This window comes from Emiliania huxleyi (genome assembly GCF_000372725.1).
Source record: "Emiliania huxleyi CCMP1516 chromosome Unknown EMIHUscaffold_136, whole genome shotgun sequence".
NCBI lineage: Eukaryota > Haptophyta > Isochrysidales > Noelaerhabdaceae > Emiliania > Emiliania huxleyi.
The window spans coordinates 182,679-209,936 of record NW_005201231.1 but is presented as its reverse complement, the minus strand read 5'-3'; the positions used below and the strand labels follow the sequence as shown (position 1 = coordinate 209,936).

Genomic DNA, 27,258 nt, shown 5'->3' with positions numbered 1-27,258 from the left:
CCGTCGCCGCCGTCCCTGCCGCCGCCGCCGTCCCTGCCGCCGCCGCCGTCCCTACCGCCATGCCCGTTCGGCGACGTCTGCACCACCGGCCCGTGTTTGATCACCGACGGCGGCTCGTGCGCCACCTCGCCCGACTTCCCGAACGACTACCCGATCGACGAGGGCTGCACCCTATACGGCTTGCCGCAGGCCGGGCTGGACGTGATCGCCTTTGACGTGGACTGCCCCGACGACGGCTGCTGCGGCTGCGAGTCCGGCGCGAACTGCCCCTACGCCCACCTCCTCGTCAACGGCGTGAGGTACTGCGGCACCTCGGGCCCGGCCGGGGTCGTGCCGTCGAATGGGACCATGACGTGGGTCTCTGACGGGGAAGTCACCATGTCTGGCTGGAAGGCGCGCGCTCCTTTCTCTCTCTTGCTCCCTGCACACTGCCCTCCTGAGCTCTCGCGCTCACCCAACCCCGGTCCCCCCCCCCCCCCCCCCTCCCTATTCCAGGTGTGCTGGGCTGCGCAGCCGCCGTCCCTGCCGCCGCCGTCCCTGCCGTCGCCGCCGTCCCTGCCACCGTCGCCGCCTCCGCCCTCACCGCCTCCGCCTTCTCCGCCGCCCCCGCCTTCTCCGCCGCCCTCGCCGCCCCCGCCTTCTCCGCCGCCCTCGCTGCCGCCGCCGTCTCCACCGCCTCACACACCGCCACCGCCGAGCCCGCCTTCGCTACCAGCGGACCTCCCCGTGGTCATCGACGCCTCCTTTTTGCTCACCGTCTCCGTCGAGGACTACTACGGCCTATGCGACGAGGAGCGTGCTTCGCTGCTCGTGAACCTGACCCAGGTCGGAGCACAAACCTGCCGCGAGATCGAGGTTGAGAGCAACCTCGCTACTGGCGATTGTGTCCCGGCCCTCGCGTTCCCGCCGCTTCACGAAGCGCCATCACCGCCCACGCCAGCTTGCAACCTCGCAGCAGCAGTCTCTGGGCGGAGGCTTTCGGATGACTGCGATGCCGCGACTAACCTGGACCTCACTCTCATCATATCTGCTCCCACAGGGCTTGTCGGCGAGGGCGTGATCCACATGATTGAGGAGGAGACAACTTCCGCTGCAGACCTCGCATGCGGCCCACCGACGATCACCGTCTGCGAACCTACGGCCCCGTGCTGCGGAGCTCCAAACCGGGACGTCTGTCTGAGAGAGTGGGAGAGTGCACAAGGCCAAACAACCGGCGGCGAGGCAAGCGCGCCCGTCGGCGCCATCGCGGGGGGCGTCGCCGCGGGAGCCATCGTCCTACTCGTCGTGATCTTGTTTGTGCTGTTGCGCCGCGGCCACAGCTGCCGCAAGACCCCGCATGGCGAAGCACCAGTGGAGAGGCCGTCGCTCCGCGACATGATGCTCGAGGCCGTCGCTTCACTCGACGGTGGCCTCGAGACGATACTCATCGCCTCTGCAGCCACCAAAGAGAACCGCTTCGCCACCTTGCCGAGCGAGCTCGTGTTTGGCCGGCCGGCACAGGCGGCACTGGGGATCGAGCACTATATGTGCGTGGCGCCAGAAGTTGTTCCGCAGGGGCTGCTCGAGGGCACCGCCGCCATCGTGCGGGAGGTGAGCGCCGGCGGAACTGACGACGACCGCGAGTGCCTAAGCTACATCCTGCACGCCGAGGCGGGCTCGAGCGACCGCACCTATCAAGGCGGGCTGAAGCGCGACTGCGACGAGCGCGGCAGGGTGATGGCGTGCCGCACCGTGACTGACGGCAACGGCAAAATGCGTGGGATGCGGCTGGAGGACTTTGTCTCCCACGCGAGCGCGCGGCACGCGAACCTGACCGAGGCGCACGTGGTCGCACTTCGCCTCTACACAACGCAGGCACCCCCTTCTCCCTCTCCCGCGATCTCGATCCTTTCTTGCCCTCTCACCTTCTCCCTGACCGCAGGCGTTCCGCTCGATCAACAACCCGCTCCGTGACAAGGCGCGATTCGAGCGCGGCGAGCCGCACCAGCTGCCGGTCACGGTGGCGCTGCTTCGCGACGCCCTCGGCAAGCTGCGGGCGGTGGAGGCGGATCAGAACTCGGGCAAGACGGCGATGCGCCGCGTCTATCTCTACCGCGGCATGAAAGACGTGACGGCGCCGGCTGATTTTATGGCGCAAGGTGGCACCGAGCTGGCGCCCATGTCGACCACGTCCGACCTCAGCGTGGCGATGCGCTACTCGGCGAGCAGCACGTCGGTGCTGCTGCGACTTATTACCGAGTCCTTCATGCAACGCGGCCCCGACATCTGCTTCCTCTCCGCCTTTCCCGGCGAGGCGGAGTTCCTCTTCCCGCCGCTGACGTACCTGGAGCCGACGGGCGACGTCGAGACGGTGACGGTCGAGGGGGGGCTCGCGTACGAGGTGATCGACGTGCGGCCGCGGATGTGACTTAATTGCCGCCGCCCGTCGGCGTGAGCGGACTGAAGTGTGTGGAGCATTCGTCGGCCCCCTGCTCGGCCGCCTCTCCTTTCCTCTCCCGTCGCCGACGCGAACGGGCGAGGGGTCGGGGCGAGGCCCGCGCGCCTCTGCAACCTGCTGTGTTGGGTCCTGTGAGACCTCGAGGGAACTGTTTGACTGTCGGCGGAGAAGGTGTCTCTTGGTACTTCACTGCCATTGTCGTTGTACTGACCACGATTGAGAGCACCCGAGCTTATGGGACGTTTTTTTGTTATTTATTGCGCGACCGTAGTGGCCGGGGCCTCCGAAGCTGGCCACGAGGAAGGGCCGACTTACGGCTTTAGGGTTAGTATAGCGGGCCGAGAAGGCCACCCACACCCGCGAGGATGGTCGGGCGCGTGCCTCCTCGACTCGGACTGCCGCCTCAGAGGGCGGACATGCTTCCTCTCTCGTCGACGCTCACGATGTCTCTTCGTGAACGAGAGCGGCGGTCTCGTCCCCGCTCACGGTCTTTTGGATCAGTAGCAAATGTGCGATCGCGTTCAGCAGGCTGCGATGTTTCTCTTCGGTCGCCTAGCCCCGGCGCCGTCTCTCGACGCCTGCGTGCCACGAGTGCGAGCCGCTCGCGGTTCGTACGCCCGCTTGCGGGTTCGAGTGGCGGGCCATCCCGCTTGCGGGATGGCTTAGCGGGTTCGAGCCGTCGCAGAGCCGTCGTGGTGGCGGCGCTCCAAGAGTGGTGCTCTTGGGAAGAGATTCCTTTTTGCCCCCCCCACCCCCCCGAGGCGATGGGCCGGATCACTTTGGACCCCGACCCCGCCCCCACCCCTCGGGGTGGGGGCACCCGCCCCTGTCGGGCACCGCTTGCGGCGCCTGGCAGGGGCACCCCCTGGGTGGGGGCCGGCGATTCCCATGCCGGCTCTCCGCCACAACCCCCGCCGGGAGGGAATCCCTGCTCACAGAAAAGGGCTTCGAGCCCTGTCTCGCGCACGCCCCTGGCTCGTCAGCGGGTGGTGTGCGGTTCTTGCCGTAGTTCCTCTTCGGTCGCCTAGCCCCGGCGCCGTCTGTCGGACGCCTGCGTGTCACGAGTGCGAGCCGCTCGCGGTTCGTACGCCCGCTTGCGGGTTCGAGTGGCGGGCCATCCCGCTTGCGGGATGGCTTAGCGGGTTCGAACCGTCACACATTGGCTGCCGGGGTGTGCCGAGGGGGGGCTGGGTGGGCGGTAAGCCGTCATTGCCCGGCGCTGCTTGCAGCGCTCTGGGTGGTAGTGGCGGCGCTCCAAGAGTGGTGCTCTTGGGAAGAGGTTCCTCCTTTCCGCTCCCCCCCCGCAAGGCGCGAGACACACGGAAGGTAGGTACCGTTTCGGGCCGCGGGGAGTTCGAGCACCATTTGCGTCGTCGACGACGAGTTTCGAGAGTAACGCCTTGCGCAACCGACGCGCGCCGTCCGTGCCCGAGACCGCCGCCAAAGCTCCACATGCGAGTCAAACGCGCAGAAAAAAATCACAGGCATCGCCGACTTGATGCCCAAAGGCAATCGCCTCCATGACATCCATGTCGCATCGCAAGGCCTCCCTCACTGCCCGCCCAACCGCGGCGACCCGACGCGCGATGCAAATCCACGTAATGCGTATGCGTGATACGTACAAGCGGGGGGGGGGGGGGGGCTCGGGGGCGCGCGGGGCGAGATATACGTAATCCGTAAACGTGACCGTGGTACGTAAGTCGCGTAAGGCACCCGCCGCGCGGGCCATTGTACCATCCCCCGGGCAAAGCTTGCGGTGAAAAAGACGTATGCGTAATGCGGATACGTGATACGTCGAAGACGCCCCGCCCCCCCGCGGGCCGCGGCGCACCGGCTGAGATCCATAATCCGTATACGTGACACACGTGGTACGTATGAGGCAACCACAGGGCCATCGCACCGTCACGCACGCGATGATTACGTGTATGTATTGACGTCTTCTATTTTTTTGAAGGGGGAGGCGTTCGACGGGCTGCGAATGCGACGCATTTGGACTGGCAAGTGACGTACACGCACCGTGGTTACGTATTCCCGAAAGGGCGTAATGTGATGCGTATGCATATGGGCCTCCTTGCATATGCGTAGCAGTACTGACCACGGTTGAGCACCCGAGCTTATGGGACGTTTTTTTGTTATTTATTGCGCGACCGTAGTGGCCGGGGCCTCCGAAGCCAGCCACGAGGAAGGGCCGACTTACGGCTTTAGGGTTAGTATAGCGGGCCGAGAAGGCCGCCCACACCCACGAGGATGGTCGGGCGCGTGCCTCCCCGACTCGGACTGCTGCCTCAGAGGGCGGACATGCTTCCTCTCGCCCTCTCACCCGCGGATGATGGCCGAGTCCGCGGCCTCACCGCACCGCCACGCACGCCCTTGCAGCGGTGCAACTGTCGGACTTCGAAGGAATAATACTCATCTGCACCAGCGTTTTCCGGTGAAATCGTTACCAGAAATCGATTTTGCGCTGTCGACTTGGGGGGGGACGACTCTCCTCTCGCCTAAACGGGTGTTTGTGCGGGCTGTGGAGTCAGAAGGCTGCCTCGCGAGCCGCGCGTGCAGCAGACGAGCGCTAGTCGCGGCATCGCAAGCGTGACCAGGCTGCCCCAGATGCTACCGCTCGATATCGGCCCTTTCAGACAGCATCAAGGCCCGTCTGAAGGCTGTACCGATCGGGCCGGCCACACCTTCGTCAAGTGCGTCATGTCGGAGGAGCGGCTGCGGCGCGCCATCCGTCAGGTGCCGTGGTACGTTCTGCAAAACCCCTATACCCACGCACGCTCGTGCACCACTTTATTGGGCACCCGGAACTCAAAGAGCGCGAGCTGACCCAATTTGCGCGCTACTCCACGCCCGGGACGCTGCTTGGCTCGTCGGACGCGAGCTAAGAGCTCTCGAGAGCTGCTGAGTCGCGCTACCGGCGGGAGCGCCTTCCAAGCTTGGCCATTCAGTCGAGCGCGTGCAGAGACTGTTTGGTCGTGGACACGTTTCGCCCACTCGGCGCAGTCCCGCCGCGCCAGAGGTGGGCGGAACGCTCGCGCATGCGCGCGCACGCGCGCGGGCCGGCGAGCGCGCCATCGCTGAATGAATGAACGGAAGGAAGACTGAGGGCTGAGTGAGCGCCACGCCACTTAGCGGCCAGCCGGACAGGGACGCCCCACGCGGCTAAACAATGACTGTTATCGGTAGAGTCGCAATGAAACCTGGGGGGGGGGGGGGGGATCCCCATATGCCAAACCACAAAAACGTAATGAAACCTCGAGACCTCGAGACTCTCTCGCAATGCGTTCCTTGGGCGCTAAAGCGTGGCGATTGCATGAAAAACGGACAAGGCCGCACTGGACGCCGGAGCCACGTGGTGGCTAACTCGTGGGCTGCCGGCAGGCGCTGGCTCCTCGCATGCCTCGCCCTTGCCGTGATTGGTCTCGCTCTTGGCGTCGGCCTCCTCGTAAGCGCGGACCGGCAAGAGAGCGAGAACACCAACAATGTCACCTTGGCGACCCCTAACTCCGAGACAACGCCCGCGGCACCGCCGAGACCACCTCCTCCATCGCCACCGCCGCCTGCGTGGGACGACCGACTGATGGCAGCGACGCACTACTGGGATTGTAATGGACAGGGCTGTGACGCCACGACGCTTCAGCCGTGGAAAGAAGGAGCAGCCTACGTTTCGCCGCCGGGCTATGGTCCTCAGGACCCCGCAGACCACGGCGGCGCAGCCTACGGGGAGCGGATGTGGCTACTCGGCGCTGCCTCGGACAGCCTCGCTGCAATGCTTGGCGACGACGACCCGTGCTGCGGACGCACCCCGATACCCAGCGGCTGTGGAAACTGCCTGCTTGTGCAGAATCCTGACGCCGTTAATGCGGGCTGGACGGCTGTCGTGATGAAAAAGAACCGCTGTCCGCCGTGGACCAACGGCTGCGGGGACGGCGAGCTCCATGTTGACATTGCGGCTCCCGGCTTCGACTTTCTGCCCGCGTCCACAGCCAACGTGTGCAGCGAGCGAGCGGGAACGGGGTTCGACAACCAGGAGCAGAGCGAACTACTCGGCCGATGGTGGGAAAGCTGCGCCGACACGCGCCAGTGCGCTGTCTTGTGCGACCAGCTTCCGGCACCGTTCGTCGCCGGCTGCCGGCTTTTCACCTCCTGGGGCTGGACGCGCGGAGACCCGTCGCGGCTCAGGTTCAGGAAGGTGGCATGCCCAGACGCCTTCAGAGCGCACGTCAGCGCACAGTTCGGGCCGGAGGGGCCGGTGCTGCAGGCCTCTCCGCCACCGTCCCCCGCTCCGCCGCCGCCGCCGCCCACTTCTCCCCTCCCGTCGATGCCGCCGCCCCCTTCTCCTGCTCCCTCGCCACCGCCTCCACATCCTTGCGGCGCCAGCGTGGTCGTGCAGCAAAACTACAGCTACTGGCTGGACGGCTCGGGCGGCGACTGCACGTGTGCGCCCGGAGGCGAGGCGCTCACTTGCTCCACCAACCAGCAGGTTGTGGGGGATGGCGGTGCGCTCGCCCGCCAAACGGCTCTGGTCTCCACCGACCAACACGTGTCAGACCTGCCTCCTGCCTCCGCCGTCACAGGCGAGCTCCTCGGCGTGGCGCATCCGACGCACGGCCTCAGCCCCACCCCTCTCAACACGGACCTCTTCGTCGGGAGTAGCTTTAGCTCGACTCCCACGGACTGCCTCTGCTTGCACTCCTGCAACATCCGGGCCACGATGGAGGACGGGCTGTTCCAGCGCGGCTCAAATGGTGCCGTGTTCGAGTACGACATGACGTGCAACATCAACCCCGGCTGCGGCTGCGGCTGCTCTGCGAGCGCCAACCAGCTCACGCTGTGCCGCGCACCCGCTTAGGTTTGGTCCCTCTTCGGAGGTACGGTGGCGGTCAGTCCGCTACCGGTCACAGCTTGCTGTTTTTGCTCCTTACTCCTTACTCCTGTGCATGTTACAGTATGAAGGCTCCCGGGCCCCTTCATGTCCTAGCGCTCTGGGACCCCCTGGTCGCGTTGGGGTCTCTCGAGAATGGGATCGCACGAAACATAGAAGGCGCGCCAATGCGACTCCTCGACGGGACGGAAATTCCACAGATACGGGCACCACGCAGCATCAAGAGGGCGACTTCGACAGCGAGAGGACAGACGAGCAAGGGAGAAGACGACGTACAGACGGCGAGACAAACGGCGGTGGAAGCGGCGGCGGTCGAGATCTACAAATACCTGGGCACCCCGATAACCGCCCAGTGGCAGAAGGGGATGGAACCGGCGAGACAAAAAACGAGAAGGGAAGCGACGCGGCTAATGAAAATGGTGGGCGCGCTCACGCAATTAAATGCGGACGAGATGCAACGAGCGATGAACGCCGCGATGGAAGGGGTGGTCGGAGCGGCTGCAAGAGGGACCGTCATGACGATGGAGGACTGCGACGCCATCGAAGTTGCGAGGCGAGACGCGATAGAGCGACAGGGAGCAGGAACAGCATACCCGAAGGCACACCTATACGCGGCGGAGGAAGAGGGTGGTGAAGGGAGCATGCACACGTATCAGGTAGCCACGGCGAGCTGGATGAGCACGATCGACAACATGCTCTCGGCACCAGAGGGACGACCCGCGGGGATGGTCGCGAGATATGCGCTGGCGAGGACGGCATGGAGACTGGGGTGCCGCGGCAAACACCCACTCGAATGGGACACGACATTCATACCCGACGAGCAACTAAATGAAGGAAACCTGATGGAGGCATACTACCTACAGCGGAATCGGGCAGGACTACGAGGCATGAGGACGTCGATGCAGATGAAAGACGGCCTCGATGATGACCTGTGGGAGATGACTGGCCAACAGGAAACAGTGCGGGGCCCGCGACTATGGGAAGACAGCATGACCATGTGGAGGCGAGGCGCCCGACGGTGCACATACAAGAAGAGGCTCGCGGAGGTCGGATTGGTATGGTGGAGCGACGTGACAAACGAGAAGGGCGACGGATGGATGACGTGGACTGAGGCATCGAGGGTCCATGAGTTGCGGGGCAAGACAGATAAAGAGGACTACGAACAGCTACTAGGCGAGTTAAACGGACAGCCAGAGGCGACGACCGCACAATGGTTTGCGGGGAGGCACGAGCGATGGGACGAGGCAGGGCTAGAATGGAACAGAAGTGATCAGAGAATAGCCATCCGAATTGCGGCGGAAGCGTCGACAGAACAGAGGGGAGTCCGAAATGGACAAGTAAAGGGCGAAGACAAATGGACGTACGAACGAATCGACGGGGCACGACGAACGGGGGAGACGGGAGAGGACGCGACCGAACGGTGGGAGTACCTAATTAAATGGAAGGGCGCGACAAAACGGACATGGGAGCGCCACCGGACCATCGCGGCGATGGGGGGCGCGAAGCTAGAGGCGCTCAGGGAGGCGCAAGACACAAAATTAATACCGTTCAGCACCCGCGACCGCATCGAACGAGCGGCAACGAGAGGAGAGGCTGGTATGCGAGCAATGCTAACCGCAATCGACACCTGGGCGGACACGGCGGGGGCGCAGAGACCAAACGACGACACGCTGACCAGGATGTGGTCCACAATAAAACGACACGTCGAGGTTGCCTCCCACAGTGACGAGGCAGGACAACGCCAAGACAACATCAAAGAGAGCACGCGCAACGAGACCGGACGCGACAGACATAGCTCGGCGCTACCCTTCAGAACATTATACCTAGGCAAGGAGCCGAGCACAGAGAGCGACGCAGCAGATAGCGATGCACAGCAGAAGGAAAAGACGAAAAAGACGATGGCCCTGGACGGGGGAGGCGACGAGTGGAGAGTAGCCGCCGATGGAGAGGCGACGATCGGCGGGGACGCATGGTGGGGGAGTGACGAACCGGACACGCTCGGACATGGGCAAGAGATAGACGACCTAGTGGGTGGCGGGGAGTGGAGGCGAGGTGCGCCGCAAGCGGTACTCGACAACGTCGCGATCGAGGAGGAGATCGGAGGGGCGGTACAGGAGATGTGGACAAAGGGAGGAGGAAGGGCGGGATACGAAGAGATCGGGAGGAACGACATTGCTCGCGACCCCGTCCTACGACTGTATCTGAGGAGCGACGAGGCGGAGGGCGCAATCCGGAGCGCGCCGCAAGAGCGACTACACGACCGAGAGGGCGAGAACGAGATCGTGATGGACGAAAGCGAGTGTCGGATCATGCGAGAGCGGGGAACGAGCACGACGTGGAGGGCGAGGGACCTGGCGTGCCGCCTGCACAAGTGGCACCACTTCACAGCGGCGGCAGCGACGGACGCCTCGCTGAAGGAGACTCGAGACGGAAGGCTAGCATCGTTCGGGGGATGGGAGGGCGTGCAGCCGAAAGAGGGAGATGACGATACACAAGAGACCAGGGCACAGATTCACGAGCGAATAGGACGGGGAATATGGGGAGGCGCCCTGCCGGGATCGTGGGAGATTGTCGACGCCGAGATGTACGCCATTTACAGCTTCCTGCGCACGAAGGCGGACGAAACAGAAACGACCCTCCAGCCTCACCGATGCCTAGTAATGTCGGACAGCGAGACGGCGCTCAAGGAGATCGAACGGGCGTATCGGGGGCGGACACGCGGCGAGACAAATAGGAGCGCACTCAATGCGGCGGTGCAAGCACAAATCGACATTATACAGCGCCACGGAGGGTACGTGATTTTCATCTTCACGGAGGGGCATGCGGGCAACGCGCCCAATTCCATGGCGGACGCGGCGGCAAAGGCACACCTGCGGAGCAGGGTAACGAGCGCGTACGAGATGGACCTAGCACGACACGTGACGAACAGGGCATGCATCTACATGCATGAGGAGGAGGGGCAGGCGCCGGAGATCCGAGACAGGAGGCTGTATCAAGAAGCGAAGGAGAAAATTGGGCGGTGGGTACGAAAGCGGCTGGACGGCGGGCACGCAGCGCGAAAGGGAGGAGACGACAACGTGTGGAGGACGGTAATCAAGGCGACGGGGACGATATCAGGCGACACGAGATACGAGGGAGACAGAGAACGGGGTCCAAAATCGACCCAGCGCCAGCCCGAGGCCTGCGGGGAGAAGGCGAGGCTAAGGCTGGTACACGGCATGCGGACGGGACAGACCCGAGGTATAGAGCACGGGAGGCGATGGAGGGCCAGCCTAGAGGCAGAGGCGTGGCAGGACGGGTGGGACGAGGAGGGAGGAGGAGCATGTGCCGATGGGGCTGAAGGTTGCTGGCATCCTGGATGTTGCAGGACAATAGCTAACACTAGGCACGTCCTATGCGCCGAGTGCGAGGCGGTGAAGGGGGAGAGGAGGGAGCACCACCGGGCGATGAGGAAAGGCGCGGCGGACGTGCTCAAGGCGCTACGATGGACGCCGCCGAAGTCAAGGAGGCGGACACTCGCCCACACCGCAGAGTGCGAAGCCCAGGCGCTCGCTGTACGCGCCATTGCTGGGGCGACGAAGAGATGCGCGGGGAGAAGGGAGAGCGACGAGGAATGGGAGGCGATGGAGCAACTGCTAGCTGGACGACTACCCGAGCCGAGTGTGATGGACCAGGACCCGCCAGAAGACATCATGAGGGAGTATGACACACGGGTGGTGACTTCACTCAAGGCACTGCAGCAGACGGCGGCATCAATAATCAAAGTACGGGAAGGGAAGAGGAAGGGACTCGAGGCGGAGAGGAAGGAACGAGTAGCCGCGGAAACAGAACGCCTGAGAGAGGGACAGAAGGAAAGGAAGGAGAGGATACGAGAAATGGAGTGGGCGGCGAATGCGTGTATTTGCTGGCGACGGAGGCGACATCGACAACGTGATGCCGAGGAGAAGGAAAGGGAAGAGGCAGAGAGACGCCTCGAAGCGGGGAGAGGCAGAACGACGAGAGCGATGGGGATGACACTCAAAACGACCCACTGCGAGCTCGAAGGCGAAGGCCAGCGCAGGAAACGCGGTGAGAGGAACGACGATGCGGCGAGCGCCGGAGGGAAGCGACGACAGCGAGGGGACGAGGACGGCGAGCAGAGAGGAGAACAGACGGCGAGCGGCGCACGCGAGGGCGACCACGCAGGAGAAAACAGACGGGACGAGGGGAAGGAAACGCGGCCCGCCAGGAAGCGAAGGCAGACGGCAAGATACGTCGCCGGACCAGCGACAGGAAGCGCAGGAAAACAAAAAGAACAAGACCAGGAGCATGGAGACGAGGGAAGGCGCGAGGCGCTCCGCCGACAAGCAGCAGAGGCGGCGGCGAAAGTAACGACGGCCATGCTAACGACGGGCGGCACGGTGGAAGGGGCGAAGGTAGGCCCCTCTAGCATAGCGGAAGGGGAACTTGGCCTACTGGCGACGAGGAGGCTAGAGAAATTTGAGGTGTGTAGCATCTACACTGGGGAGATCTTCCGGACAGGAACGGCGCAGCCACCAGAGACAGCACCAGACGAACTATCACGACACACGGCAGCAGGGGGGACGCAGCTGGATGGAAGTGACGACGAGAGCGGGGACGACTTTGACAGCGTCGCGGTGTAACTTCGACTGGCCTGCAGCATCGAATGAGCCGAAACGAGGCACGAGGGCGACGCACTTCGTACGCTACGAGGAGATACAATTAGGCAAGGCAGCTGCGCAGGTGATGGTCCTGTTTGCAGAGAGGGGAGTCAAGGAAGGCCAAGAAATCACATGGTCATATGGGGACTCATACAGGAGCCACCGCAAGGAGATGGGATACAAGGCGGGGACCAGGGCGGATCCGAACGCAATAACACCCCAGCAAGCACGGACGGCATTCGCGAGATACTGCAAAAAGATAGACGTGACGAAGGAGGAGCTAGCGTGGAACTTTGGATGCATATCGGCAAGCCAAAATAACGAGCAGGAGGCTGTCCTGGTGCGTGAGCTAATCCTGAGCAACAATAAGCGACTGTACCACGGAGCACAGAGCGCAGCAGACAGGACGGCGGCGACGGCGGACATGGCAGAGACGAGTGTGAAACAAAGGGCGGCGGGCATGGAGGGCGGTAGCGACGGGGATGGTGACGGTGACGGTGGCGAGGGAGAGGAAGGGGGTCCATTAACACCAGACAGCGAGAGGGGCAGGGAGGAAAGGGGGAGAGAGGAAGCCAACGCGACGTGCGCAGAGGATGAGGATATAAACTGGGACGACGCAGCGGAGGGGATAGGCGAGGGAATCGAGGGACCGGAGGGCTTTCGCGACAGCGACGATGACGACGAAGAAAGGGGAGGGGACGGAGGGGCGACACGCAGGAGGAGCGAAATCGCTAACGGCCCGAGCAGAGAGGGCGACGGCAGGGCACGAGGGAACAACGGAGACGCTACCGATGACGCGAACCGAGGCACGGACGCCGGCGGGGACGGGGAGGGCGACAGCGACGTCGAGGTTGACGCAACCGTATCGAGAGCGCCACCCAAAAAGGGGCGGACAGCCATGGAGGTCACCGAATGGAGGGCGAACGGCACGATGCGAAAAGGCAGGGCGAGGCGGATGGAGAAAGAAGTGCCGAGAAGGCCATGGTGGAGGGGAGGGACGGGAGGACGAAAGAAGGGCGAGGAGGACGAGCGGCCCGCACAGACCGCGAGCAGACAGCGCCTGCTGGCCATTTCGAGACATTCGCCAAGAACGCTAGCTACATGGGAGGGCTTCGTGAAGGATGGATTGAAAAACATTCGAACAAAGAAGAGGCGACGGGAGGAACCGGCGGAGGATGCAGTGACGTGAGACACACACACACACACACACACACACACACACACACACACACACACACACACACACACACACACACACACACACACACACCGCTCACCCACGCGCACTGGGCCTTGCACTTTGAATGCCGTGGGGCTCCTGTCGTCAGACGTGGAGACGCGAGGGTTGCCCCCCCTTGCCCCACCACCTCGTGTGTGTGGAGAAGTTTACCTTACCTTACCTTACCTTGGGGTCTCTTTGCGTCGACATGCTGGTAGGACTGACACCCGCGTGCCCGGACCGCGACACGCCGACCACCGAGCGTGCCCGATGAACGCTCTCGAGGGCGCGCCCGAGCTCCTCGACCTCATCCTGTCAGCCATTCAACTCTACGACCTGCTGCCCGTGCGTCTTGCGTGCCGCGTGCTCCACGGCCGCATACAGCTCCGCTTCATACCCGTTGTCAAGGAGCCTCATTCCCTCATTCCCGACCGCACCACCTTTGACATGACGGACCTCGAGAGCATCAGCAACGTCGAGGTGCGCCACCAGATCGAGGGCTTCGCCAGATACTTGCGCTGGCTTCGACGGTGGTGGCGCATCTGGGACCAGGCGCACCCTGGTGGCCGCGAGCGCGATGAGGCAAAGCTTCTGGAGCTGCGTTCGAAGCGCACCACGCTTGACGGCTACTTCTCGCTTGCGCCGTGGTGGCGCGCGTACGGCGAGATCGTCTCATCGCCGTGGACGCCTGAGCAGTGGCTGGAGAACGCTCTCTGGACAGACGGTTCTGCCGTCCACTTTTACCAGGCGCGCGAGCGCGACGACGACGACAGCTTCCGCATCTTCTACACGACGCCCGCTGAGGCGTGGCCCTTCCGCCGCCGCCGGGACGCGGCGCCCATCACGCGGCGCATCGTGCTCGCTCCGCTCGACGTCGTCAGCACCAAGAAGGCCGACGAGCGCATGCCGCTCCTCAGCCAGAGCATGACCGCCGCCCTGCAGACCGTGCATGAGCTTATCACGTGCCTGCTGCCCGGATGCGACGTCAGCATCGCACCCAAGCGCGAGTGGCGCGTGACCAACTCGAAGCTCACGCGTACGCACCCTCATCGACACCAAGCTCACCCCCCACGACTTGCGTCGCCTCTATGCAAACGCCGTATATTCCGCATACGATTACGAAGCGTGTGGCGCCTCGAGGAACGCTGTTCTTGAGTGGTGCCTCGGTCATGACGACATGAGCACCTCCCTTTCGTACACGACTCTTATCGTGAAGGGTGTGGCGCCCTTACCAGTCAACCCTGGAGGCGGATTAGCGGCTTCTGTCCGACTCGCTCGCTGCACGGTTGGCTGCGGCGCTCCGGCGCAAGCCGACGCTCGAGAAGTGGCGCCACTCTGCGTGGCTGCCCTCCGGGCTTGTCCTTGGCTCTCCGACATCGATCGAGCACGCCTGTCCGACGAGCGGCTTGCCGCGCGGGTGGCTTTGTGTGGCTCTTGTCGAGAGCGTTTTGCGGCCCGCCGGGTGAGAGAATATGTGTCGTCTGATGTGTCACTGTGTACGTCATATCAGTCTTGATAACAAGCACGGTCGATCCGTCGAAGCGATATACTCGCCACGTCACGCTGGACGCCTTGCACGGAGCTCTGTGCCGGCAAAACAGGAAGAGCCGCGCTGCAAGAAGAGCTCGATAGGGAGCGAGAATCGTCAAAGGTGCTCACGCAGGTTTCGGACGTCCGTCCTGGTGCGGTCAGTTCCCCCCAGGTTTGACCGCGCAGGTCTCAAAACTCGTCGAGCACTCGTAGCCTTTCTGCGACTCTCTGCGTGCTGCCGGCTCGGGAAGAGCAGATTTTGCAAGATATCTCAACGAGATTCGACATCTGCGCGGTCATTTTTGGAGTAATCTTACCGCGTCATGACGGAGTCTTGATACCTCTCGGAGCACCTCTAACGGTTCTCGCTCCCTATCGAGATCTTCTTGCCGGACGGCTCTTCCTGTTTTGCGGGGCGCGCTGAGCTCTGTGTCAAGCTCGAAGGGCAACGGAAACGAGTGCATCGCTTCGATAGACCGACTGTGCTTGTTACCAAGACCGATCTCACGTACACAGTTACACTCCAGACGTCCCGTACTCTCCCATCCGACAACCGGCAAGACGCTGTCGTGAGCCAGCCGCTCTTGCGGCAGCCGTCAGCAGAGACCGAGCGCATCGGGCGAGTGGAAATCGAGATGGCGAGCCGGCCGTGGGCCCGGACGACGGCGCTGGAGCGACAGATTTTGGCTGAGGCTCCGAGGAGGCGAGAGCGAGCTCTAGAGGTGAATCACGTGTTTTGGCTCTAGGGCCAGCTCGGCTAATCCGGGCTCAGTTGGCTGGCCCGCTCTGATAAAACATCGCCTGCCCGTAATGTCGCGCCATATCCCACAAACAATCTCTCTCTCTCTTCGCCATCCCTCGCCCTCCGGATCGTCTGTCTAAACGCCGCCGTTGTTTATTCATCGGCTAGACCGAAAATCCCGAACGGCCGAGGAGAAACCGTGAAAATCTTGACACGCCCTCCTCTCCGACCTTGGTTCCTTTGTTTTGTTCGTGCTCCTCTTCTTCCCAGGAGCGCCACCACCTCGCCCCCTCACGCTCACCCAGCTGCGGCAAGCGCTCCCTCTCGTCGAGCTGCACACGCAATCGCATACGCTCACTCTCTTGCCGGCACTTTGCCATCCGTTGCGCGTCTGTCGCTCCTGCCATCCGTTGCAGCCCACTCCGGCGCCTATGGTGCTGCGGTGCTGAGCCAGCTCCCTTGCCGGTCACCGAATGCGCACGCGTTTTGTACTGTCTCTCCCACCCCTGTGTCGCGATCGCACTCTGCGCGGCTCGCCGCCGGTTCTCCTCTCCCACTGCCGCCGCCGCCGCTGTTGGTGCCACCACCAAGTCCAGCTTTGGACTTACCTGCGCAGCGCACACACACATTCGCTCCCTCCACGACCCTCAGGCGGCACCACCGCGAACACGAAACCCCTGCCTCTCCACACCGACACACACACATGCGCGTGTGCGCACCGCCTCTCACTGCCGCCGCCGCAGTTGCCGCTGCAGTTGCCGCTGCGGCTGCTGCCGACCGGGGCGAGGCGCAGGCGGCTGAGCCGGAGGGTGCTGGCGCGGGAGCCAGCAAGCCCGCATGGCTGCACGGCCGCCGTGCGGAGGGCCATGATGCAGGAGGAGGAGGTTGCGGTGCGAGCGAGGCGGCTGAGGGCGCTAGCGGCGGCGCCAGCAAGCCGGCTGTGCCCGCATGGCGCGCAGCCAGGGCCAATCCGCGCTGAGGGTGGGGTACGGAGGGGTCGCGGGCGGGCGGGTCGGCGGGTCGCCGTAGGAGCGTGATCATGCTGGCTGCGCAGTGTGGCACGAGCAGAGCGCCGTCGGCGACTGTCTCACGACGACGGCAGCGCACGCGGCGTGAAGAGCACGCCCGGCTGCACGCAGCAGCGCTGTCGCCGCTCCTGCTGCGGACTTTTTTCTTTGTCGCATGCTGCGCGCCGGCCGCCGCCCTCGACCTCCTCCCGAGCAGCGGGCCCAACTGCAGCGCCACCTGCGAGGAGCGTGTCGAGCCCGACTTCTTCGAGTGCGCGGCCGATTGCCTCAATCCGCCGTCGGCCGCGTCGTACGTGCCCTGCCAATATTCTCGGCATGATCGTCCTGATCTTCTTCTCCGGCATGTTCTCCGGCCTGACGCTCGGGCTGCTCTCGCTCTCGATCGAGGGCCTCGACATCATCATCCACGGCGGCTCACCGACGGAGCAGCGATGGGCGATGCGCATCCGGCCGCTGCGGCAAAAGGGCAACCTGCTGCTGTGCACGCTGCTGCTGGGCAACACGCTGGTGAACGCGATGATCTCGATCCTCTCGGCCGACCTCACCTCAGGCCTCGCGGGCGGGCTCATCGCCACGGCCGTCATCGTCGTCTTCGGCGAGATCATCCCGCAGGCCGTCTGCTCGCGTCACGGGCTGCGCATCGGCGCGGCCTCGACGTGCCTCGTGCGGCCGCTCATGTACCTGCTCATGCCGATCACCCTCCCGATCGCCAGGGTGCTCGACCTGGTCCTCGGCCGCGAGATGTCGACTGCGTACACGCGCCAGCAGCTCGACAAGCTGCTCGAGATGCACATGACGGACCAGGCGATCACGACGGACGACCAGCTGCTCCTCTCCTCCGCCCTCAAGTTCTCGTCCAAGGTCGTCGAGGAGATCATGACGCCGCTCAAGGACGTCTTTAAATGATCTCCGTCACCGACAATCTGGACTTCGACAACCTCAAGGCCATCTACGTCAGCGGCTACACCCGCATCCACAGCATGGCAATCACCGCCGACGGCGTCTGGAGGTGGGGCGATGGAGCGTATGGCAAGTTGGGCCACGGCGACGAGCAGATGCAGCTGCTGCCCAAGTGCGCCAAGAAGATCGAGGCCTTTGCTGATTTGGGGGTTTGGGGGTTTGGGGGTGTTTACAGTGAGCGATTTCTGCTTCTTGAAACAACATTGCCAGACGTACAACACTCGCTTGTTAGATCCCGAAATCTCAGCCCTGCAATGCCGTACCACTGCCCATCGTTCGTGCTCGCAGCGTCGGCCCTGCTGGCGCTGCACGCAAACTGTGCCGCACCACTAAGATCGAGGCATTGGCTGGCCAGCGCGTCATTGCTGTGTCGGTCGGAGAGTACCACAACCTCGTCTTCCCCGCCGACGGCGCCGTCCTTACGTGGGGCAATGGCGAACACGGCTGCCTAGGCCACGGAGAGGACTTGATGAACCAGCTGCTGCCCAAGAAGATCGAGGCGTGGTCGCAGGGGCCGAGCGTGTAGGGTAGAGGGCGGCCATTTTTGGACCTCTCTCTTTTTTTACAGTCTCCCCCACACCCTGGAGCCGAACCCCAGGTACGCCCGTCTGTCGGCTGCTGCGGCCGCTGCCAAGCGCACGCAGGGCTTGACAATGTTCGAGTCCATCGCCCTCTCGGTGCTCGAGCGCGTCCTCGGCCAATGTGCGAAAATCGCGCACACCCGCTCCGCCGCTATCTCCTGACCCCGCCCGCCGCTGCGCAGATGTCGAGGACATCGACCGCAATTCGCTCAAGGTTGCGGTTTGGAAGGGACACATCACGCTCGAGCGGCTCAAGCTGCGTCGCGAGGCGCTGTACGCATGGGGCCTCCCTCTCGACATCAAAGCCGGGTACATCGAGAGGGCCGAGCTGCAGCTGCCTTGGAACCGTCTCGGCTCGGAGCCGGTGACAATCACGCTCGACGGCATCTACCTGGTCGCGTCTCCGGTGGACGAGTCGCGCTCGGACGAGGGCGCGAAGCGGGAGTGGCGCTGGGCGCGCAAGCAGGCGAGGATCGACCACCTCTCCGCACAGCGCTCGACGGCGGAGGGCGGCAAGAGGGCGTCGGAGACGGAGGCCGAGGCGGACGGCGGCGGCGCGGGGCAGGGAGGGCGGCTGTCTCTGCTGACGCGGATCGTCAACAACGTGCAGCTCTCCTTCCGGAGCGTGCACGTCCGCTACGAAGACGCGCTCAACTCGACCGCCCCGTTTGCCCTCGGCGCCACGCTGGCGGAGCTATCCGTCTACTCGGCCGATGAGAGGGGAGAGCGAGCCTACAACGCGGATGGGTCCGTGCAGTACAAGGTGGCCGCGCTGCGCTGCCTCGCCGTCTACCACCACTGCGCCTGCGACAGGCGACCTCGCGGTGATCTCGGGCGATCTCGGGCGATCTCGGGGCGACCTCGGGTTGACCCACCCCTCCGCGAGCGTCAGGGTGCTGCAGCCGGACGCGACGCTCGACGCGGCCGCGCGCTGGCTGCGCGGCCTGGTCCACAGCGATGAAGGAGGCGGCGAGGGCGAGGCGGGGATCACTGCGGGAGGAAGCAGCAGAGGCGGAGGCGGCGGAGGCGGCGGAGGCGGCGGAGGCGGCGGCGGAGGCGGCGGAGGCGGAAGAGGCGGAGGCGGCGGCGGGAGGGGGTCGTCTGCACTTGCGCCGCACTACGTGATGGTCCCGATCTCCGCGAGCGTGCAGGTGGTGTCTGCACCGCAACCGGTCGGACGCACACTCATACGCACACGCACACATGCATCTCGGCCACACCTCGACTGCACCTCGGCTACACCTCGACGGCTGCACCTCGGCTACACCTCGGCTGCAGGTGGTGCTGCACCGCAGCAGGCAGGAGGCGCTCCTCGCGCAGCAGCCGAAGGCGGCAACCACGGTATCGCTCTCCGCGCTCGAGGTCCGACTCGCCGAGCAGCAGCTGCGCGACTGCTCGCGGCTGGCCGAGTTCGTGCACCGGTTCCAGGCCTCCGCCCTCTCGGGCGGCACATCTTCCGCAGCCGACAACGACGCGCTGCTGCGCCCGATCGTCGGCGGCCCGTCGGCACGGTCTGCGTGGCGGCTCGCGCTGCGGCGCATCGTCGCGGAGGGGCGGCGGCAGCGCGGCTGGCGGCTGGGCGCAGGCTTCTTTGAGGCGCGGCGCGAGGTGCGGTTGCGGTACGTCGGGCTGTTCAAGCGCGAGCAAGGCGCGTCCCCCGAGCTCGAGCCAAGCGAGGCGCGTGAGCTTCGCGCGCTCGAGCGGGACCAGCTCTCGGTGGAGGACATCCTGCACTTTCGCTCCCTCGCGACGCTGCAGCTCGACGCCGAGCGCGCGGCCGCCAAGCAGCCGGCGGCGCCGGCGGCCGAGGCGCGCGGCACGTGGTGGGGATGGGTGACGGGTTCGGAGCCCGCTAGCCTCGAGAACGCGCCGGCCGTCGTCGACGGCGAGCTGGAGGTGGAGGGCACGCCGCTGAGCAGCGAGCAGCGCGAGCAGCTTGCGGCGCTGCTCGCCGGTACTCCCCCGCCGGAGGAGGAGGCCGCCGAGGACGGCGACGCGGGCAGCGTCGAGTACGAGTTGCGCGCCCGGCTAGACGAGCTCTCCCTGGTCCTGGTCGAGGCGGCGCCGCCCGAGAGCGAGGGCGGCGCCGCCGCGAGCGCGAGCGTCGCGCGGCTCACTCTCTCCCGCCTGTCCATGCACGCCGCCAGCCTGTACGCCGGCACGCTTGTCGAGGGCAGTCTCGCCGGCGTGGAGCTCACCGACTGCACGGCGGCGTTCGGGTCGTTTGGCGCGGCGGTGGTGCGGGCGGCGCCACCCTCGCCCGTCTGCGCCGCGGCGGGGGGGGCGGGGGCGGGGGGTGAGGGTGAGGGCGAGGTCGAGGTGGCCCCTCAGTGGACGTTTCGGCTGCTGCACTGCCCTGCAAAGCTGCAGCCGGTGGATCAGCGCCTCGAGGTGACCGTCGCGACGCCGCTCGAGCTCGTGCACAACGCCCGCCTTCTCGACCGGGTCCGCCGCTTCCTCGACGTGCTCGGAGAGTCGGAGCGAGCCGAGCTGGCGCAGCTCGTGCGGCAGCAGGCAGAGAGTCTGCGCGAGGTGACACTCGAGTCGGTTCTCGCGCGACGAAAGTCGACCGACGTGCAGCTGCGCCTCGCCGCGCCGCGCCTCATCCTGCCGCAGGACTCGAGCTCCCCGTCCCGAGCCGCTTCCGAGACACGTCCCGGACACTTCCGAGACACGTGCCGGACACTTCCGAGACACGTGCCGGACACTGCCCGTGCCGCCGCAGGACTTGAGCTCGCCCGACACGGGCGTGCTGGTCCTTGACATGGGCGCGATCAGCCTCGCTTCAATGGTGGCGCAGGGCGGCGAGACGGCCGCCGCCGCCGCCGCCGACGCGTCTGCAGAGGGCAGCGGCGACGGACCGGAGTGGCTGTACGACCGTTTCGCGCTCAGCATCAGCTCGATCCAGGCCACCCTCTCCCCGAACAGACTGGACCTCGGCTGCACCTCGGCCGCACCTCGGCCGCACCTTGGCCTCACCTCGGCTGCACCTCGGCTGCACCTCGGCTGCACCTCGGCTGCACCTCGGCCGCACCTCGGCTGCACCTCGGCTGCACCTCGGCTGCACCTCGGCTGCACCTTGGCCTCACCTCGGCTGCACCTCGGCTGCACCTCGGCTGCACCTCGGCTGCCTCTCGGCCGCACCTCGGCTGCACCTCGGCTGCACCTCGGCTGCACCTCGGCTGCACCTCGGCTGCACCTCGGCTGCACCTCGGCCGCACCTCGGCTGCCTCTCGGCTGCCTCTCGGCCGCACCTCGGCCGCACCTCGGCTGCCTCTCGGCTGCACCTCGGCCGCACCTCGGCTGCACCTCGGCCGCACCTCGGCTGCCTCTCGGCTGCCTCTCGGCTGCCTCTCGGCTGCCTCTCGGCTGCCTCTCGGCTGCCTCTCGGCTGCCTCTCGGCCGCCTCTCGGCTGCACCTCGGCTAGACCTCGGCTGCACCTCGGCTCGCTTCCGCTCGTCTCTCGCAGGTCCTCCTCTCGCCGAGCTGCTTGAGGAGCTGTGAACGGCGTCTCTTCACACCTGCACGCTGTGAACAGGTCATCCTCTCGCCGAGCAAAGCCAGCCTGCGCGCGGCGCCAGAGCGGGCCCATTACCTGGTGCTCGGATGCGGCGGTCTGTTGAGGTGTCGGCGGCGTCCTAACACGCGCGTCGCTGTGCACAGGTCTACGAGCTCGGCGTCGACGTCGGCCTGCAGCGCTGCATTTTGCCGCCCTCGTCGCACGCCTTCAACCACGTCGTCGTCTCCGGCTCTCCCTCTCCGAAGCGAGGCTGGGCAGGAGAAGAGAGCCGCGGCGTACCAAACGGCAAGCTGCGAATAGGCTCCCTCTCCGAGGCGAGCTCGCAGTCGCTGCACCTGCAGCTGTCGCCCGAGCAGCTGCGCATGGCCGCTGCCATCCTCGAGTCGCTGCAGAGCGGCACTGCCGAGCCAGCCGGCGAGGCCGGCGTGCCCGCCGCATTGGCCGCGGAGGGCGCCGACCTTCCCGCGGGCGCGCAGCCGCTGGCCACGATTGAGAGGACGCGGGCGCGTTTCCTCGTGCAGCGGGTCCGGCTGTCGCTGGTCGGACGCGAAGGCGCTCCGCTGGCGTCGCTCCACGCGGGCGGCATCGAGCTCACCGCGCACCGAGACGTGGCGGGGCAAGGCGCCCACTTCCGGCTCGACGAGCTCTACGTCGACGATCGCACCGCGGCGGTCGCAACTGCCCCCTGCCTCCTCGCCGCCTCCCTGCTCTCTGCTGCTCCCATGCCTGCCCGCCTCGCTTCGCTCTCCGCTGCCTTCTCTTTGTGCTGTCCGCCGACTCTCTCCCTCTCCCTCCTGTCCCCTGCCTTCTCTCCACACGGCTCGCCCCTGCCCCAATCCCATGTCTCCTCAGGATCCTCTCCGCTCGCGGCTGGTGGAGTCGAACCCATCGCGAGCCTCTGCAGGGGGCGGTCCGGAGGAGTCCTCGCTAGTGCAGCTGCAGTACCTGCGCTCGGCGGCTGGGGCGGCCGACGAGCTGCACGTGCGCTTCAACCGGCTCCACCTCGAGTGGAACCCCGCCACCATCACCGCGCTCCTCGCCTTCTTCCGCTCACCCGCCGCCGGAGCCGCGGCCGCTGCGCCGCCCGACGCCGCATCGCTCGGCGCTCCTGCGGCGGCGGCGGCGGCGGCGGCGGCGGCGGCGGCGGGGACGGCGGTGGCTCCTGCGGCGGACGGCGAGCAGCGCGCCGGCGGCCTGCGCGTGCTCGCGCAGCTGCAGGCACTAAGCGTGAGCCTCAACGTGCAGGGCGGCGCGGCGCAGCAGCTCGGCGTGTTTGCGATGCGCGAGCTGGTGACGGAGGTGTCGTTCCTGCCCGAGGGCGGCATGTCGGTGAGCGGTCAGCTGGGCAACTTGACGGTGCAGGACACGTCCACCGTGGCGGGCGGCGAGTACGAGATGCTCGGCCTGCGCGAGGGCGCCCAATCGCTGCTCACGTTCGAGTACGACTCGCCGGCGGAGGAGGCGCGGGCGGCGGCGCGGGCGGCGTTGCGTTGCGACACGTCGCTGCGGCTGCGGATGAGTTCGGTGCGCGTGAGCTACTGGCACCCGGCGGTGATGCGCATCGTCGGCTACCTGCAGGAGGGCGTGCTGGGCGCGCTGATGAGCGCGACGGCGAGCACGGTGGTGCAGGTGGCTCGGTCGGTGCTGGCGGACGGCGCCGAGGACGCGTCTGCGATCGCGCTCGACATCGAGGTTGGCAGTCCGCTCGTCCTCCTGCCCTTCGAGCCCGACTCGTCGGATGGCTTGCGTGGCGACCTGGGCAGCATCGCGGTGCACAACTCGCTGGAGCGCCGGACCGCGGCCGGGCCGGGGGGTGGTGGCGCCGAGCTGCTTGACTGCATCGTGGTCGCGATCGAGCGCATGCAGCTGTCTGCGCTGCTGCCGGAGGGGGAGGGGGCGCTCGAGGCGACGGGCGGGCTGTCGCAGATGATCGAGGACGTGTCGCTGCGGCTGTCTGTGGAGCGCGGCGTCGGCGCGAGCGCTGGCCGCGCGACGCTCATCTCGGGGAGCGGGAGCGAGCTGGTGTGCACCTGCTCCAAGGCGCAGTACGACCTGCTCATGGGCGTCGTCTCCCGCAACCTCGCCGGCGGCGGGGACGCGGCCTCCGCTCCGCCGCCTGCCGCGGGCGGGGAGACGGAGCTGGTGGAGCGTGAGTGCGAGGCTGCCTCGACAGAGTGCGACTCGCTGCCCACCCTCTCCTTCCGCTTTGAGCTTCCGCTGGCGATGCTCTCCATGCTCGGCGGCGCCGACCAGCCGCAGCAGCTGGCCCTCGTGACGATGCACCGCCTTCGGCTGACCTACGAGCGGTGCGGCGACGGCGCGACCTCGCTGGAGGCCGCGCTCGAGGCGCTGATGATCACCGACGCCATGAACGACGGCCAGCGGCTGCTCAGCTCTCTGAGCACGGTGGGCGGGCTCATCGACGACTCGCCAGCAGAAGGCAACGACGAGATCGTGCAGCTGCAGTACCTGCGCTCGGCGGCGGGGGCGGCCGACGAGCTGCACGTGCGCTTCAACCGGCTCCACCTCGAGTGGAACCCCGCCACCATCACCGCGCTCCTCGCCTTCTTCCGCTCACCCGCCGCCGGAGCCGCGGCCGCTGCGCCGCCCGACGCCGCATCGCTCGGCGCTCCTGCGGCGGCGGCGGCGGCGTCGGCGGCGGCGGCGGCGGGGACGGCGGCGGGGACGGCGGCGGCGGCGGTGGCTCCCGCGGCGGACGGCGAGCAGCGCGCCGGCGGCCTGCGCGTGCTCGCGCAGCTGCAGGCACTAAGCGTGAGCCTCAACGTGCAGGGCGGCGCGGCGCAGCAGCTCGGCGTGTTTGCGATGCGCGAGCTGGTGACGGAGGTGTCGTTCCTGCCCGAGGGCGGCATGTCGGTGAGCGGTCAGCTGGGCAACTTGACGGTGCAGGACACGTCCACCGTGGCGGGCGGCGAGTACGAGATGCTCGGCCTGCGCGAGGGCGCCCAATCGCTGCTCACGTTCGAGTACGACTCGCCGGCGGAGGAGGCGCGGGCGGCGGCGCGGGCGGCGTTGCGTTGCGACACGTCGCTGCGGCTGCGGATGAGCTCGGTGCGCGTGAGCTACTGGCACCCGGCGGTGATGCGCATCGTCGGCTACCTGCAGGAGGGCGTGCTGGGCGCGCTGATGAGCGCGACGGCGAGCACGGTGGTGCAGGTGGCTCGGTCGGTGCTGGCGGACGGCGCCGAGGACGCGTCTGCGATCGCGCTCGACATCGAGGTTGGCAGTCCGCTCGTCCTCCTGCCCTTCGAGCCCGACTCGTCGGATGGCTTGCGCGGCGACCTGGGCAGCATCGCGGTGCACAACTCGCTGGAGCGCCGGACCGCGGCCGGGCCGGGGGGTGGTGGCGCCGAGCTGCTTGACTGCATCGTGGTCGCGATCGAGCGCATGCAGCTGTCTGCGCTGCTGCCGGAGGGGGAGGGGGCGCTCGAGGCGACGGGCGGGCTGTCGCAGATGATCGAGGACGTGTCGCTGCGGCTGTCTGTGGAGCGCGGCGTCGGCGCGAGCGCTGGCCGCGCGACGCTCATCTCGGGGAGCGGGAGCGAGCTGGTGTGCACCTGCTCCAAGGCGCAGTACGACCTGCTCATGGGCGTCGTCTCCCGCAACCTCGCCGGCGGCGGGGACGCGGCCTCCGCTCCGCCGCCTGCCGCGGGCGGGGAGGAGGCTTCCACAGAGCGGGCCGCCGCTGCCGACAGCGCCGCTGCCGCGCAGCCGCAGCCGCCGTCTCAAGAGGAGACCCCGGCGCCGCCTGCAGCCGCCGCAGTTGTCCGCAGGCTAGACCTCGTCCTTCCGGCGGTGGAGCTGGCCCTCGAGGACGGAGGCGGCCCGCTGCTGCTGGCGTGGATGGGTGGCGTCCGCATCGGCGCGCGCCAGAGCGCCGACTCGGCCGTGTACAGCGTCTCGAGCGCGGCGCTCGCCGTCCAAGACTGCCGCGGGGACGGGTACCCGTCGGGGCGAGGGACGCGGCCAGCCGACTCGACCGGCTCGCGGCTCAAGAGGCTTCTGTGGTCCGACCCTGCGGCGGAGCCGGCCGCCGCCAGCTCGGCGCAGCTGTCGGTGAGCCACTCGGTCGAGAGGTTGCCAGGCCGCGGCCACGAGGCGACCACGGTCGTCTCAGTCTGCGGCGCGCGCGGCACGCACGCGGCGGCCGCCTGGTGTGAACAACTTCACTCATGAGCGAGTCAGCGAATCAGGCGTGCACATCACGTACGCGGCGAGCGCCTTTCGGGCGGCGGCGGACTTCTTCTCGCGCAGCGAGGGCGGAGGCGACGGCTTGCTCTCGGCGGAGGAGGAGGCGGAGGCGCTCGCGAGGCCGCTCTCCGGCCCGATCGGCGCGGTCGCCTCCCCCATGGTCTCCCCCATGGTCGAGCGGCTCGTGAGTCTGCCTGAGGAGGAGGAGGGGGCGGCCCTCGCCCCCAGGGTGAGAAACCCGGCGGTTCTCCTGTTGCCCCCCCTTCCCCCCCTTTCCCGCCCTCCCTCCCCCTCTTCCCTCTCCCTCTCCCTCTCCCCGCCCGCCCGCCCGCCCCCCCCCCTCTCTCTCTGCCGACGGGCTGCGGCGGCGTCTCCTCACACACGGGCCGCCGCGTGGTCCAGGTGTTGGTTCTCTCTCTCGAGGCGAGCGAGGCGCCCCTCCCCGCTAGACCCTTCTCCGAGACGGCGGCGGCTGTGAGCGGCGCCTCTCCACACCTGCTCCTGTGAGCAGGTCTTCCTCCCTCTTCACACCTGCACGCTGTGAGCGGCGCCTCTCCACACCCGCTCCTGTGAGCAGGTCTTCCTCCCTCGCGACCCGTCGCTCGACAGCACGGGCGGCATCGCCCTGCGAGGCGCCGCGTCTGGCGCGGGCGCGGCCCGCCGTCGGGCGAGTCCACACCTTAGCCCACGCGGAGCGGCGGGTAGGCGCCATCTGCGTCAAGCGGCGCGGCTCGGGGCGCGATGTGCAGGTCGACGCGGACGCGCTCGACGTGCATCTCCTCGTCTGCGACGCGGTCGGCGAGCAGACGACGACTGTCCTCGCGCCGACCCAGATGTCGCTGCGCTTCAGCGGCGGGCCGCGCCGCTCGGAGCTCGCACGCTGCGGAGGGCGGCGCAGAGGCAGTGCCGCCCCTCCCCCCGACGCCTCGCGGAGCCGCGCTGTCTGTAGGAGCTCAAGCTGCGAGCCGAGTCGCCGGTCGAGTGTTGCCTCTCCTACTCGGACTGGACCCTCTTCACCCAGATCCTGACCGCCCTCTCCCCCGCCGGCCAGCCGCCGCCAGACGAGGGCGCCGCGCCGCCGCCGCCGCCGTCCTCGCCGCGGGCCTCGCCGCCGGGCGCCCCCCCTCCTCACCCCCCCCCCTCCACCCCCTCCCCTCACCCCCCCCCTCGCCACCCCGGCTGTGCGGCGAGACGGCCCCGAAGATCAAGTCGAGGTCGACCTGAGAGTAGGGCCCGCCACTCCGCCCGACTCTGCCGCGGCGACCCTGTCGCGAGGCGCCGCCGCCGGCGTGCAGCTGGCCGTGTCTGCTGAGCTCGAGAGCCTGCGTGTGGTTGCGATCAACGACCTGCACGGGCGCGCCGAGCCGCTCGCCGCGCTGACGCTCACGTCGGTGGTCGCGTCGTGCGCCGGCAGCGACGCCAAGCTCGTCGTCGCTTGCAGCGCGTGCGCCCCCGCGCCTCCGCACGACCCGCGCGAGGCGTGAACGG

At 66.8% G+C, this 27,258-nt stretch overlaps 3 protein-coding genes across 3 annotated transcripts; all 3 read left to right on the top strand.

Moving 5' to 3' along the window:
- Positions 1-1,524: 1,524 nt before the first annotated feature.
- EMIHUDRAFT_313557 (hypothetical protein) lies at positions 1,525-2,407 on the top strand (the record flags this gene model as incomplete). Its single annotated transcript, XM_005788322.1, has 2 exons — positions 1,525-1,827; positions 1,922-2,407. 2 exons carry the CDS (start codon positions 1,525-1,527, stop codon positions 2,405-2,407), a joined length of 789 nt encoding a protein of 262 aa, XP_005788379.1.
- Positions 2,408-6,014: 3,607 nt separating this feature from the next.
- Positions 6,015-7,286, top strand: EMIHUDRAFT_227067 (hypothetical protein; the record flags this gene model as incomplete). The annotated part of the gene is made up of 3 exons (XM_005788321.1): positions 6,015-6,686; positions 6,828-6,933; positions 7,012-7,286. 3 exons carry the CDS (start codon positions 6,015-6,017, stop codon positions 7,284-7,286), a joined length of 1,053 nt encoding a protein of 350 aa, XP_005788378.1.
- A 9,648-nt stretch (positions 7,287-16,934) lies between these two features.
- On the top strand, positions 16,935-17,237 carry EMIHUDRAFT_48084 (hypothetical protein; the record flags this gene model as incomplete). The annotated part of the gene is made up of 1 exon (XM_005788320.1): positions 16,935-17,237. A coding segment is annotated over one exon (303 nt), but the record flags the coding sequence as incomplete, so codon positions are not given.
- Between the last annotated feature and the right edge of the window lie 10,021 nt (positions 17,238-27,258).